Consider the following 16,616-nt stretch of genomic DNA (forward strand, 5'->3'; position numbering starts at 1 on the left):
TGATACCCAATTCATGATTTTCAAAGCTGTTTAATCATGGCTTCTTAAAAACAGCCCTGACAGAAGCTGTGACAAATAAGCAAGTAAGTGAAGATAGGCAACCTAATAACCCAATTTCTCAATGTTTTCAATTAAGCATTACACACTAAGCCATGCACATGGCTTTACTGAATAAAGAGAACAGCGCACCACAATTCCTGAATATCCTGAGTCAGCCTCACACGTTGCGGATGCAATTAAGGCTGGGCAGCGGGGCGTGTCTCTGGCGCTTTGCCTCGTGCCGGAACGTGGAGCCAGGCTGCAGGGTCCCCTCTCAAGGGAATCCCTCTCCCTCTCCCTGGAACGCCGCAGGAAAACCAGCAGGAGGAGGGGATAAGCACCCGGCATTATCTCAGGATAGCGGAGGTCCAGAATTAAACACCAGACCTCTGGAAGAGGACCAAAGCGTGAGAGAGGAAAGATAGCAGAAGAGAGAGAGAGAGAGAGATAGCAACAGACACAAACAGAGTGTGTGACAGACAGCTAGTCAGACAGGCAGATAGAGAGAAAGCGTGACAGGTTGGAAATCTTATAATAAGAATTGGATCCTCAGCTCAGTCAGGTAAGCAGGAACCCCATGGCTCCTGGCCCAGTTATGTTTAAACTTGGGTTTTGCTGTCAGGTGTTTCCAGGCATTTGGATCTTACGATTTATTGCCTTCCTGCTATTTGTAGTCAAGGGGTGAGTGGTCCCAATCTTAGGAGAGTTCTCGAGAGAAAATCTCTTCTTTAACAATCGGCAGACCATCAATATTAACAATTTTTCGGACGACAACAGGATCAATGTGTAATCTCAGCTCAACAGTTATTAAACCTTTATTACAAGTTAATTACACTATAGCTTCATATTTTATATACTGTGAAAATGTGTTGTTGCTGTTGTAGGAGATTGAGGTATTATAGATGATGGAGGCGGTTGGATGTATTGTAGCTGTTAGAAGTGTTGGGGTTGGCCTGCATCTCTCCCCGTTCTCACATCCAGATTGAAAATCACCCCCACCCACTCACTCACCACCAAGCCACTATGCTACAGAGAGTCAAACATCCACACCAATCCAAATAAACTACAAACACACAGTCTCTCTCTCTCTCCCTCACACACACACACACACCTCTCTCTCTCTCTCTCTCTCACACACAAACAAACATCCAGGCAGATCCTTTATCTGCAAAGCCACTCAGAGAATCATAAGACTGATATAAACAAAACCATCTGCTCCTCTGCTAACTCACATATTTATAGACAAATCGGAACCACTGTGAAATAAAAGCCTGCAGAAAAGGGCTCTAGATGCCGCAGACTTACGATTGCACCCAGATTTTGTGGGTCTATGGTCTTTGATATTAAAGCTTGCCATCACATTCTACTTGATTAGTGCTTAAAGCAGGATAGACCAGCAAAGTTCCCCAATATCTGTTGCCTGGTGAAGAAATGTTTCTGGAAAGAGGTCATACAAAAAACAGATCATCAGCCTAAAAATTTCAACCCAGAGAACTCAAAGGCCATTAAATATGCAGCAACCTCAAAAATACTGTTTCTGTCCCTATGCATTAATGCATTCATATTCAGTGCAACATATGGCATGAATACTGCAGAAATAAATGCGTCAGTCAATCAATTTGTGCATGTAGCACAAAAAAAAAAAAAACACATGAAAAGGAGAAATGGGGAGAGTGTTATCGAGTGTCTGCAGTCACATGCAGTCACATGATGCTTTCAGAAGGAGCACAGACACAGAGCCGGCAGAATGTGCCGAGAGACACGGCAACAGTAGGATGGCCACAACACGCATGTACAACACACATGTACTACATAAGTGTACAACATAACATGCATCTCATTCCCCTCAGGCTAGGGAACAGCTATATCCAAGGAGAGCAGAAGCACCTACACAAGCCCTAATGTTTACTCTTATTGCTGTTAATAGTCAGTCAGTAATCACTTGTTGTCTGTACATCACAGTGTGGTACACTGATAAGAGTCAGGAGACAGAATGAGAGCATACAAGCCCTGCTTAGACTGAAAACAGAACATTGAAAAAAGGAACAAAACTGAAATGTACCGCTACTTTCTGTCTCTCCACATCTGGTAGACTACTGGTCTCTCTGCATTAGAGGGCCTACTGGTCTCTCCATGTCTGCTCGACTAGTGGTCTCTCCACGAATGGTGTCAGCTATACAGTGTGGATGCGCCTTAATTTCCCGCTGGATCATCTTGAGCACCCCACAGACAACGCTCAATTACACACCCGCTGCCACCTAAAATACTGCCAGTGAGCGAGTAGTCTACCTTGAGTAGCAGCTTAAAGAAAAACACAATAGAATGCTTTTCTTCAAAGGTGGATCATTGAGTGCAATTATACAGAAAGGTGGTGTTGCCTTCTTGAAACATACAAGCAAAGGTTATGGTTCTATAGCCCAATGTAGTTGAAAGCACTTTCAGTAATGTGATATTGTTGTGCCAAGATTTGCTGGATAAGACCCAGAAAACTTCAGTCCAAGCTAAACCAAATGGTAAATCTCTGTTGGCCCACTGGTGACCTCTTGGCCAGACACTTCACTAAATGCAAAGGCAAGATGCATTTGAGAACACGATCATGATCTAAAATGGTGCACCCTCCTGCTGAGGCCGCACAGACATACCCTCATTAACACTGCCCACTGTGTCCCTAAAATACCCTCACGGGTTCTCTGCCTGCCTGCAAGGCTCTAATGTGCACCTTTTTATCCAGCTCTCCATTTAGTGACTCTCATAATGCGATCATAAACTTTTTGAAAAGTCCAGATGCTCCTCCATTAGAGTGCATTAATAAACATTGACAATGTGAATGGAAAAACAACAACAACGTGAACCACAGAGAGATTGTTCCGATTGCCATAATTGTGCAACCCATCTGAGAGTCCTGGGCTGAGCAAGTCAGCCAAGCTCTCCAGGAAGTGAAGAACGTTCTCAACGTTCATTCTCCCTTCGGAGAACAGCATTATGACCCTTCCAAGAGTTTCTAGAGCGACTTCTCTGTTTGTGATAACAAGTATGCCATTTCAAAAACAAGTAAAAGAACATGCAGAAGAATGATTTCTCCAACACTCATCAGCAGAAGCCTTGAGTAAAGCTGCGTTAGCGATTCACGACAGCTAATAACTCATTATTATCCGATGACATGTGAAACAATGGATCCATGTTCAAGGAGCCACTTTTTGAAATGAGACAAAACAGCTGCCCTTTTTCCATAGTCTCGTAGCAATCGGTCAAACGCTGACAAACTGCAACAAAACTTAACATGGATGTAATTACCAGTCACCAAATCAATGCCAAACCAAAACGAGCTAAATAAATAATTATCCTGGAGATGAGCAAGGCAATTCTTGGTTTCTGGTGACTCGAAAACACTTCCTGTTGTCCCTGGTGTCGCTCCTTGGTTTTTGATCCATTACAAATGAATGTATTCATGAATTATTTGTACGTCACATATCTAAATGTATGATATGACTAGTTGTACATAAAGATTAAAATTATTATTTTTTAGAAGATACACTCTCACACACACACACACACACACACACACACACGGGAACGTAACTCACTAGAGTAATTATAAGATGGAGAAAGAAACAGTCCGAGTTCCACAGCTGCGACCAATTTCCATGAGGGATGCCATTCCTCTAAAATGTACACAGTACAATAAACGTATTACAGATGTGAGCTGGGAGAGAGAGAGAAGGAATAGGATTCACTGAGCCCCACTCTAATCACCCATGCTAGTGCTCAGTTAATTAAACAAATAGCTTCCCATATCTGCCTTATAAATCCCTCTGCAACACAGCTAGAACAATGACCTTAATGTGATTAAGCTAAGGCCATCCTTAAACTAATGATGATGTAACCAATGGCATTTACATTCCAATCAGGCATCGGGCAGGATTTATACTCAGCCCTGACCATGGGCTCATAGCTGCCCCTCCGCCCAACCCCCCAAACCCCCTACTCGACACACATGTGCACACATGATCTTGCTCCCTCTATGATATCTCTTTTGTTGCCGTTCTAGAAGAAGTTGGGGGGTGGGGGGGGGGTGTATGCAGAGAGAGCGGCATGCAGCCACACCCCCTCAGCCCTGCAACCCCAGCAGAGCAGTATAGGAACGCACAGCAGATGGCATGGGATTATGGGAAAATGTGAATCTAATCAGGACCAGGAATATGCAAATTCAATTTTAGCTACAATAACGGGAGGAAAATAGTGAGTACAAAGACCACTTAAAACAACTGATCAGCATGCAAACTCGAGAACAGAAGGACATGAAATGCTTTCTGCAGCTTGCTTGGAACCCATCGAGAAAATGCATACCTGGCTATAAAGAAGTGAGGGTAAGGCTTTGGAGACTATAACATGCATTATGTATGATTAAAAAGAACATTTTCGATCATTTTATATTCTATTCAATTTCATGGAGAGGCAGAGAAAGAGCAGGAGAGAGAGAGAGAGCAGAAAGAGACAGAGAGAAAGGTAGAGAATGCGAGCAGGAGGGAGAGAGAGAGAGAGAGAGAGAGAGGCCAATATGAAGGTCCAGGTTGCCATAGTAACAGTGTAGGGGTTGGGGATGGTGTTTTAAGGCACTGTTTAGCGGAGTGCAGGTAGCGGGTGAGATTGTACAGGGTGAGCTTTCATGCTGCATAGTCCTCCAAGGTCTGGGGTGCAGGATGCCTCACCTGAACCTATGAAAGAAGGCAGGTCTGCTGCACCAGCGCAGGGAACGTCTCAGTAGCAGCATCAAAGCCATTCCGGTTTTATATGCGAGAGTCTGTCCATTGCAGCATACATTAAGGTTCATAACCTACTTCCCAGACCCCATGCAGCACAGGCGAATCGGCTCTACAAAACAACTTTGCATCCTGAGTCCAACTGTGCCAGGAGAGTCTAATAAATACTGCTCCTTCTGCTGCGTGGCCCTCCCACACACATGCACGCACCGCGCAGTGCTAAGTTAATCTGCTGACCCGTTCTGGGCCCCACAGCGTGATGCACTCAAAAAGCGGATGCGTTATTGTTATTTCTTAAAACACACACACCTGGCCTTCCAAACGCAACTGAAGTGTGCGGTGTGTGCGGCAGGAGCATCTGTGTTTTTAATAGTTTCTGCACATTCCCCTCAATACGATGCCCTTTGCCCTTCCATTCGTATGAAGTAAATGTTAACAAGGCTGAGCCTCCCGTGTGCCACTGAAATGAGATTCTCCCAGACTGAGGAATCCAATTGTCTGCCAAGTCAGAAGTACCTTCAGCACTCTGAGAAAACATCTCTGGTGAGTTCATGGCTCGTGTTTTGAGCGAGTTTATCAGTGCAATTATGTTCTGCTTTCATGATTCTCCATCAACAGGCAATAAAACTGACCACTGCAGTTCTGACAGGCCCATGTGGGTTTAAACAATACTGCAGTTCGATCACTGAAACATGCGAGTTTGAATAATACTTCAGTTCATATTTGAATGTACCATATATTGATCACTGTTAAACTGTTTCAGTAGATTTCACGCAAATGGGTTAATAAAAGCCTAAACCTGCTCTCAGGCAAATTCTACAATCTTGGGATGTCGCTGCCTGTTTTATGCATATGCATGTGCGAGAGAGAGAATGAGTTGGAGAGAGAACGTGAGAGAGATCCGAGCTGTGTTTGCTTCACAACATCCCAGCTATCTATAAATAATTTCTTATTTGGTTATTTTGTATTGTACTATATACTGTATGTGCACATTCTAAGGTATTGTGTCTTTCAAGAATACAGCAGAGATCTACAGAAATCAGGTGCAGCAGTAGACCAGATTCCACAACCATCAACTACAAACCCGGACTCTTGAGTGGGTTCAGGGGGAAAGCTGTGTGTTCGACCAGCAGCCAAAAAGCGCCTTCACCACCGTGGCAAGTTTGCCTGTTGTGTCTCACCCCATATCTCATTAATGAACCTAATCTCATCAACCTCTTAGGCAATTAACAAAGAAAACTGCTTGTGAAGGACCCCACCCATCCCAACAATAGGCTCTTCTCTCTGCTGAGGTCAGGGAGGCGCTTCCGCTCCCTGAAGACCAAGACAGAGAGATTGAAGAGGAGCTTCTTCCCACAGGCTATTCGGGCCCTGAATCAGGGAAACTGATAAGCTGTGGGGACCACCACCACCATGTAACATGTAACTGTAAATATGTTCAATTGCAAGATGGAACTGTACATTGTGTACATACATATATACATATCCATGTATACATTGTACACTGTGTATATAAACATAATATACATATATTGTACATACATTGTTTATATATTTCTCTATGCACCCCCAGAGCGCACTCAAACCATTTCACTGCGAGTTATACTATGTATGACTATGTACGTGACAAATAAACCAAACTTGAACTTGCTAATGCTGAAGGTTGTTGAAGGTTATGCAAGGGTGTGTGTGTGTAAAGAAGCATAAAAGCTCTCCATGCTTTACTTTACTATATATTCTGATGCATTACCAGACCTCATGCATCCAACAGCAACTATTTGAAAGAGGGTGCTCGCTTTCGCTCTCTCTCTCTCTCTCATACACACACTTCCAAGCCCCAAATTACATGTGGTTAAAGTTTCTACAAATCATAAAAAGATTTAAGGAAATTTAAAAGAGAAATAAGTTGAAGTGCAGACACCACCATATAACCACAGTCAGAGTAAACACTGACCTACACCCCCCCCCCCAAAAAAACCCAAAACACCATCACATTCAGAGTAGCCACTGAGCTGCACAAAAATATAAAGCACCACAGTCAGAGTGGACATTGATCTGCACACTGTGTGGAATCGCTGCTGTATGAATGAACCAGTGAGCACCTGTGCATTTAGCCTGGAGGGCCAAGAAACCCATCAGAAACACTTTAGTGTCCACGCAGATCCTCCCACCAGAATACAGACAAGCTGCACAGCAAACTGGACAATACACAAATGCTTTACTTATTACACTTTGCAGTGTTAAACACAGTTTCATCCACCCGATGGCAGAAAGAATTAGTAAAATTCTTTTGAATTAATTTAGTTAGTTTTAGTTACATAGTACTTCTAACTACGTTCCTTCAAAGCTTGTTGGCAGCAAAAGCAAAGAGAGCCATGTGAGCCCTTTTATAAGGAAGAAAAGCCTGAATCGAAAGGGAATAATTTGGGTGACCGTGGAAACCAGCATCTATTCTACAGCATCCCACTCTACTCGTTGTAAGGTAGTGAGGTGATTTTGCTTCTAATGCTCACCTGCTGGAGCAGGATGAGCAAAGTACTAGCAACATCCAGGTTTGATTCCCAGAGAGCCCCCATACTCTTTTGACAAGTCGCTCCGACAAGCATCTGCCAAATGATGCAAACGTAATGTTGCTGTTTTCCTTCCAAATCTTCAAAAGTCTCGTCAGTATACAGGCATCATGGGCATGCAATACCACGCGCTCATATGAGGCTGAGTCACTGTCGTCTTCGCAAGCTGAGTGCGAACAATACTAACACAGGTCCCAATTACTGTGACATGTGCTTGATATTTTTAGTGTACAATTAAAATATAAATTAAGGCGTTTCGCATAGTATTTTTACTCATCTTTAGCAATAATCCTGGAAGAACCACCAATGGAAGAATCTCAGTACTGAGAGTGTTCAGTAAAGGATTCAGTACTGACAGTGTTCTAGTGATGGTAACACTCATTAAGTGCACAAATACCAACCACACCAGTGACTTGTGCAAAAAGAAAATGTCAAATGATAATTAATAATCCCCTCAGACAGGCACCAGAAAAGTCTGACTCCCACAGCCCAACACGCCGGTGCCTGGTATACAAAGCGGGGCAACCATAAATCACATAATTATATCATTACTGTGGTAGATTCTAGCAGCAAGGCAGCAATAAGAATGAGCTACTGTGAACACAGACCAGAGGAGACACAGAGCGAGGCCCTAAAGGCAAGAGAGAGGAGAAGATGAGGAGGCGTGAGGGGGAGAGAGAATGATGATGGGAGAGGAGGGAGAAGAGAGAGAGAGAGAGAGAAGGAAAAGGAGCTAGAGGGAGGGAGAGAGAGAGAGAGAGAGAGAGAGAGAGAGAGAGAGAGAGAGCGCAAAGGGGAAATAAAAGGGGAGAATGAGGGCTAGCACGAGTAAGAAAGAGAGGATAGCAGGAGTAAGAGAAAGGGAGAGATTGCAAGTGACAGAGAGAATGAGAGGCAGCAAGACGGAGAGAAAGCGAATAAGAGAAAGAGAGAAAGCAAATGAGGCAAATCCTGAGTGAACACCAACAAAACTTTTCACTAATATACACGTACTTGTGTGTCAGAGCAGAAGAACAGGGAGTGAACGGGCGATTATAAACAAGGGGGACAAATGTAATCAAAGACTTTCTTTTGCACCTGGAGCCAACTGGCGGCTCGGAGTCTCGGAGTCGAAGCAGAGCTAAACGCAAAGCGCTGGTTCAGATCCACACAGAGACGACCGCAGGCTTCAGTCTGCTTTACATCGGATGTGTGTAATGAGCTTGGCCATCTCCTGCGGTTTACACAAACCATCCACACTAATAGACACAATTAACATTAAATGTTGCTGAGGTCCATGGAGAGAGCAGGGGGGGAGAAATTAAAATAGCATCCAAAAGCAGCGTTCTGTCCTACAGTTTTCTTTGCCTATTGTGAAGATTTCTCTACGGGTTTAACGCCAGGCTGGAAATGCTCCCCCCAGATTTGGCGTCGAGTGGACACCGCCAGGTGACTGACGTCTTGGGACCACAGGCGAATCTGCACGCTCACTGCAGACCGAACCCGAGTCACACAGTCTGATGTTCCTCATCCATCATCAGGACACCAGCAGCACGAGGAACGATCTCATCCGTTCGCTGCTATACATGATTGTTACGGAACTGCCTCAGGACAAAAGGGAAGAGTCCCCACGTTAACCTCAGCAATTTTCCGGAAAGGTCTCCACATCCGCCTCAGTGGCCTTCCGGAAAAGCTTCAGCGGTGTTCCAGAAAAGTCATCATGTCAGACTCCAGAAAAGTCAGGAATGCCAACCTGGGAGACAGCAGCCCCGCCTCGGCTGTCCACGGCGCTACAGTGGCTCCCTGGCTGAGTTCTGCTGCAGGAACAGTCCACTTTAAAATGAGCCAATAAACCAAACCCAGGCCCACACACTTATCTGTTACATATCTATTTCGCAACAGCTCAGCAGAATGGTAATTTGAACATGATGAACTGATCTTTGACCTCACAGCAGTGTTTTTAAAAGAAAGAAAGTGAGAGAGAGAGAGAGCCTGATTTGGGAATGAGCCAGTCCCCTGCAGACAGAGATTATGGATAAGTGTAGGAAAAGTGTAGACTGTATTAAAATCAGGGCTCCAATTTCATGGACCGTTTCAGTCCTAATGGCTTTTTGTAAGATTTAGGAGAAATATGTCCAAAGTTAAATGTGTTTTTAATGTTCTTCAGTAACAGGCATCTGTGCACCCTACTCTCCTAGGAGACGCATACAAACACACATGATGAAACACACAGACCTATGCACAGTGTTCAGAATATTAATGTCCCATATAACTGGCTCTCTATGACTAAGGCAAATCCTCCAGTAGACCACACAACATCTGTAGGACCAAAGACTGAATTGTCCCTCACTCTGATGTACTCATCCATACACACACTTAATTGCTGAAAGCAAACCCAGGAGTTGTAATGCAGTCCTGTATGAAAAGATGAACTCAGACCCACTGCTCATCCATGGTTAGAAGCACCTGTATAACACTTTCTACTACACACATGAACACAAAAGGCGGAAAAAAAAGCCCCATTTAATAGAATCCATCTATGCGCAAACCTCTGGAAGACTGAAATATTTAAGAACACACTGCCCCCTATTGGTAGAGGCTGGTAGATTTACTCTGGCCTCTAGGGATCCGTTGTGGTTCTATGCATCAATTCGGCTGTGCTGTGTATTAACTGTAGACAACATGATCTACAAGCCAGCTCGGTCCCCCTTCATTTCATTCAGGGTACTTCACAATGCAGGACAGCAGAGAAGTTTGACGCGCAGAAGACACACTTGCTCACAGTGTGTCAAACTGAGCAAAGAACCGGGAGGGTGCGTGTGTAGAAATCTTCCATGTGTACTCAGAAGTGCATTTCCAGCAGAGACTCCAGGGTTACAGCCGGAGATGGATTCTGGGAACTCTGTGTTTGTCTTTCCCCATCACTCTCACAGGCAGATGTGGCGGATGATGTCACAGTAAACTAGATGAGCCATAAAACAGCAGAGTGCATGTGTGTCACATCACTGGGAAAACACAGCGCTGCGCGTCTCTCGTTTCACCAACACCATCGGACACAAATAGAGGAGGTGGGGTCCCTCCCATCCGCTAATGATATTCAGGGGTGCCGGGAAAGGGGCGGGGCCGCGAGGGGAAAAGCAGCACGTGCACAGAACAGCCCTAAGAGGTCATAGGGCACCTCTGATTACAGGAGCAGTACAGAAAGAGCACACTGTGTCTCCCAGTAAACCACTGCCATAGACAGGCCAGACACACACAGTGACCTCTGACATTTGACCCCTCACATCCACAACCTGAACATATGTACCCATCTCTGACAGCGGAGTCCCTATACAGAACATAACAGAGAGAAAACAGAGAGAAAACAAGGAGAAAAGAGAAATGGTTATGCTGGTGAAATATTTCCAAGCACCTGTGCTGACTAAAGAATGAGACAGAGACTCTTCACAACTTATGACATATAGGTTGCAGAAATACCAACTTAGCATTGATCATAAGATGGCAGAGATAATAAGTCTATGGAGCTACATATTTTTCAGTAGAGAAGCTACATCTTTGCCACAGTGAGCAGCAGATCGGGATGGAAATTCCAGCTGATTCTTATGTCAGCTCTGCTGGCCACTCAGTTGAACCCAGGAAGTGCTGATATTGATTCAGCACTGAGAGAAGTTGTTATGGCAGAACCTGCTTCACATCAGAGCAGTAGAGGTCTAGAAGCTTGGTCATAAGCACATGGTCCTTCTGCCAACATGCTCTCTGTCTCAGGGCAGTTCTCTCCCTCCGTCTCAGGGCAGTTCTCTCCATTATGAATCAATATTGGCCAACCACAGCCCTCCCCTGTGGCGGTGGTGTCCTGAGCTTCTACTCCAAAAATAATGAGCACTACAGCAGATGTTCTAACCTGAAACAGCTCAATAACACATGACAGCCCCTGACAAATGAGAGACAACAGCAGTGGAAACATCGATGGCACTAAATACAACACCTGTTGAAATAAAGAAAGGAAAGAAGTAACAAAACCGTACTTAAAGAACTGAAGACAATGAAGGAAACCACGCAGATGTGCACTAAACGGAAGGAGGCGGCAGTGTGACTCCAGTTTTACGGAGATGGAAAAGGAAAGTCTCCCCCCCCCCCGCCAACATTAAGATAGCTGGATTAAAAGCATACAAAAACAAACCCACAAAGGCTTTTTTGATCATGACAGGAAGCCTAACATAACAGCAAACATCAGCAAAAAGAAGCCATGATGGCACCACCAAGCCTCTTTCAATGTTAGATGCATCCTGTGGAATACAGCACTGATTCCTCCACTGCTTTGTGCGCTGAACCTGATCAGGAGTCCCTGGGCAATGTGTAGCGTTGTGTAGCTCTGTACACAATGTGCAGTTCTGTAGCTTTAATTAAAGACGTGTGTCCCTGTGTTTCAAAGCAGGAGCAGCAGTCTCTCTGGATGTGTGTTTTAATTTGAGCCCCGTGTTCTCACCTTCTCTCCGTTCCCTCTACACTTTATCGCTTTAACAGGATATTCCATCTGCTCGGTGGCTACACTGCCCAGATCGCTTCAGCCTTAATGAGAATATACAAGTTACACACAATACACACCTCAGCTGCCTTTAGGAACTTTGAATTGTAAATATTACTTTAAGGAAAATGCTCTTGTGAATGGCATGCAGTCTCTGTTTCATTGAAAATGGCGATAGTGTGTGATCTTCAGCTCAGTCATTAGTTCAGCTTGGAGCCATGGAGCGAGAAACAGAAAGCCATAAAGGTCAAAGCATTTCAGCAATGATTATTTCACTAAATTGAAAAATGTGTGTCAAAGTAAACAGCAGTACATTTAGTGAGAAAAGGCTGCATTAACATTGATCAGATAAATGCTTTTGAGTCTGTGTGCATTTGTTTGTTAGATGTGGGTGTGTGCACTTGTTACTGTCAGGTGTGTGTGTACATGTGTTACAGGTTGTGTGTGTGTGTGCACGCACACGTGTTACTGTCAGACGTGTGTGTGTGTGTGGGTGCGAGCGCATGTGTTACTGTGTGTGTGTGCGCGTGTGTGTGTGGGCGCGAGCGCATGCGTTACTGTCAGATGTGTGTGTGTGTGTGTGTGTGTGTGTGTGTGTGTGTGTGTGTGTGTGTGTGTGTATGTGGGCGCGAGCGCATGCGTTACTGTGAGATGTGTGTGTGTGTGTGTGTGCGTGTGTGTGCGTGTGTGTGGGTGCGAGCGCATGTGTTACTGTCAGATGTGTGTGTGTGTGTGTGTGTGTGTGTGTGTGGGCGCGAGCGCATGTGTTACTGTGAGATGTGTGTGTGTGTGTGTGTGTGGGCGCGAGCGCATGTGTTACTGTGAGATGTGTGTGTGTGTGTGTGTGTGTGGGCGCGAGCGCATGTGTTACTGTGAGATGTGTGTGTGTGTGTGTGTGTGTGGGCGCGAGCGCATGTGTTACTGTGAGATGTGTGTGTGTGTGTGTGTGTGTGGGCGCGAGCGCATGTGTTACTGTGAGATGTGTGTGTGTGTGTGTGTGTGTGTGTGTGGGCGCGAGCGCATGTGTTACTGTGAGATGTGTGTGTGTGTGTGTGTGTGTGTGTGTGGGCGCGAGCGCATGTGTTACTGTGAGATGTGTGTGTGTGTGTGTGTGTGGGCGCGAGCGCATGTGTTACTGTGAGATGTGTGTGTGTGTGTGTGTGTGTGGGCGCGAGCGCATGTGTTACTGTGAGATGTGTGTGTGTGTGTGTGTGTGTGGGCGCGAGCGCATGTGTTACTGTGAGATGTGTGTGTGTGTGTGTGTGTGTGTGTGTGGGCGCGAGCGCATGTGTTACTGTGAGATGTGTGTGTGTGTGTGTGTGTGTGTGTGTGGGCGCGAGCGCATGTGTTACTGTGAGATGTGTGTGTGTGTGTGTGTGTGTGTGTGTGGGCGCGAGCGCATGTGTTACTGTGAGATGTGTGTGTGTGTGTGTGTGTGTGTGTGTGTGTGTGTGTGTGGGCGCGAGCGCATGTGTTACTATGAGATGTGTGTGTGTGTGTGTGTGTGTGTGTGTGTGGGCGCGAGCGCATGTGTTACTGTGAGATGTGTGTGTGTGTGTGTGTGTGTGTGTGTGTGTGTGTGTGTGGGCGCGAGCGCATGTGTTACTGTGAGATGTGTGTGTGTGTGTGTGTGTGTGTGTGTGTGGGCGCGAGCGCATGTGTTACTGTGAGATGTGTGTGTGTGTGTGTGTGTGTGTGTGTGTGGGCGCGAGCGCATGTGTTACTGTGAGATGTGTGTGTGTGTGTGTGTGTGTGTGTGGGCGCGAGCGCATGTGTTACTGTGAGATGTGTGTGTGTGTGTGTGTGTGTGTGTGGGCGCGAGCGCATGTGTTACTGTGAGATGTGTGTGTGTGTGTGTGTGTGTGTGCGCGCGCGTGTGTGGGCGCGAGCGCATGTGTTACTGTGAGATGTGTGTGTGTGTGTGTGTGTGTGTGTGTGTGCGCGCGCGTGTGTGTGGGCGCGAGCGCATGTGTTACTGTCAGATGTGTGTGCCTGGCTCCACATCCTCATGATGTGATGCTGCTTGCAGCCCAACAGAATGACAGAACAGAAAAAAGCCACAGTGAGACCATATTGCTAATTACATGCACTGTGGAAGAGAAAGAGAGGAGACAAGGAGAAGGGTAGAGCGAGAGGGAAAAACGGAGAGACACTTCTTGGGGACGTCTCATGATTCTCTATCCATCTTTTTGCCATCAGTATAACAGTTTGACAGCGAGTGATCTTTTTTTTTTTTTACCTACAACTCATCACTCTAGCCCTGACATTCCCTCTATTACTCCACTGTGAAAGATGACGGCTGATAAAATGACAAACACGCCTTCCAAATTTCATGCTGCGACCTGCATTCATTCTGGCTTGAAGGTGATGGAGTGTGAGGACAACTTCAGCAAAGAGGTCCCCTTCAGTCTGAAGCACTGCGTGGGCGTCTGTGGTTAACCTGGCCTCTACGCTTCCAGCCCTGGGCAATCGCACTGCAACCCTGCTATCGAGATGCCGCAACGACTGATGTTGGCCCTCAGCAGTGTGTGGTCCAGGGACACGCACCTTGATACTGCGGTCGGCCACGTGTGGACTCAGTAGAGATCAGGGATGCACACCTCAGCCCTCTAGCAGTAGCACTGCTTCTCATCACAATAACGAGAAGAAACCAATCACAGTTCAAGCCGTTCAGATCTCAGGACTGTGGGGATCCTGGTTTTTAACAGTGCAGAGCTATCTACTGCATCCAGCGTGACTCCATTAACTGATCAGTCAAATCAGCCAGCACTGACGTCAGTGCTGGGGTAGTGAGGATCAGCCACAGACCGGAGTAGCGTCTTTGAAACTCCCCAAGCACAGAGGCAGCTGTCAGCTCGAATAGTGCACAGGTTCTCCTGCAAACACGCAAAAGCTGTTTGCTAGTGATGTGCCATCCGTTGGGTCCCCGCTGTGTTCGTGAGCCGTCATGCTGGACTGCCCCGATATCTCCGCTGGGCCAAGTGTGGTTGTAATAACGGCGCAGTGAAAATGGTCAGCGAACGAACAAATAAAAGTCAGTCTGAGGGGAATGCAAAACAGCCCTTCATGCCGACAGATCAGTAAACAAACTCCCACAGAGCCAAGCACCTGGCCATAAACATCGAGAACAAAAATGATAAAAGAATCCCTTAACATACAGCAGACACACCCAAGCAAACACACACGCAAACACACACACACACAGAAAACCTGGAACAGATTACAGAATAGTCTGATTCAAAAAGAGTTCTGATGCTTGAGCTCCATTTTTGGGTTGTGCCGAGGGGTCTTACGGTAAAACCCAACTAATGCACGCACACATGGACGCGTGCGAACACATGCAAGCAATGATGAACACATGCAAGCAATGACAAACACATGCATACACATCACAGCCACCGGATACCCAAAACACAGCACAAAACGCACCTCCGTCTGTGAGGGGCTCGCACTGTTCCTGTGTGTACTATGTATATAAGTGTATGTATATACACTTATACGTAAATGTATATAAGTGACATTTTGTACCATGATCATAGTTCTAGGGGACACTTTTTATACCCTCATCTAAGGGATCAGAATGAGGAAAGCCAAATAAGAGCACTCCAGCTGTGGGCGGAGCAAGCTACAGGCGGAGCCAGCCGTGGGCGGAGCCAGCCGTGGGCGGAGCCCGCGCCGGACTGCAGCGCACAGTTCCGAACGGGGCTGCCACGCTCAGGGAGACATGCCCGCTTAGTCTGTAAAACTCTGCAGTATTCGTCATGCCACAGTAACGTCTCCCCCCCTGCTGTGCCGAGGGGGAGGCGACTCACCCGGGACAGGAGGCCCATGAGGTCCAGACCACCCGGCAGCACCGACACATCACACACTTCCTGCAGCAGGTAGAGTTGCAGCATAGAGCACAGCTGAGTCAGGCCTCCTCTCTTCTCCGCACTCATATCCTCCAGATCTGCAAGTGCCGCCCCACACACACACACACACACACACACACACACACACACACACACACACACATTTTCTTTATCATTTTTTTTTCAATAAACTATGTGCTATGAATAACCAACTCAATTAAATGGCTCACTAATATGCACATAAACTTTGCTCCAACTGTAACCTTGGCCTTAACTTCATTAACCAAGAGCAATTATTTTTGATTAACCCACACCACACCTATAAGGGATCATGTTCCTCTCTATGACAGAAAGCATGCCAATTAACCTGCACTGCACCTACACAGGATCACATACCTCTCTATGACAGAAAGCATGTCACCGACATAATCCTACTTGAAATGTGACAAATAAAAAATAAAATGAACATGAAAAAGTTTGATTCTGTTAAAAAGTAGGAGAGCCTTCCTAACTTATATGGAGTTCTAGAGATTTAAATATCACCATCATGTGGCTAAACTGCACAGAATGCTGGGTGCCCCAGGCAAGAGATTAGGGAGAAAGAGAGAATTGCATGCATGTGTGTTTGTATAGGTGTGTGTGTTTGTATAGGTGTGTGTGTTTATATAGGTGTGTGTGTTTATATAGGTGTGTGTGTTTGTATAGGTGTGTGTGTTTGTATAGGTGTGTGTGTTTGTATAGGTGTGTGTGTTTATATAGGTGTGTGTGTTTGTATAGGTGTGTGTGTTTATATAGGTGTGTGTGTTTATATAGGTGTGTGTGTTTGTGTGTGTGTTTGTGTGTATACAGTGGCAATTGACGCTGGCAGAAGGTATAAAGGAGGGGCTAACTG

The 16,616-nt window shown here is 45.9% G+C and overlaps 1 protein-coding gene across 1 annotated transcript in view; it reads right to left on the bottom strand.

The window, feature by feature from the left end:
- The window catches only part of smyd3 (SET and MYND domain containing 3), a 111,011-nt gene that overhangs the window by 75,135 nt on the left and 19,260 nt on the right, over positions 1-16,616 (bottom strand). Inside the window, exon 5 of the mRNA XM_026999906.3 lies at positions 15,686-15,822. Coding sequence (XP_026855707.3) covers positions 15,686-15,822 — 137 coding nt within the window. The remainder of the gene's footprint in view (positions 1-15,685; positions 15,823-16,616) is intronic.

Source organism: Electrophorus electricus, chromosome 10, assembly GCF_041902795.1.
Source record: "Electrophorus electricus isolate QZ-2024a chromosome 10, ASM4190279v1, whole genome shotgun sequence".
NCBI classification, from domain to species: domain Eukaryota; kingdom Metazoa; phylum Chordata; class Actinopteri; order Gymnotiformes; family Gymnotidae; genus Electrophorus; species Electrophorus electricus.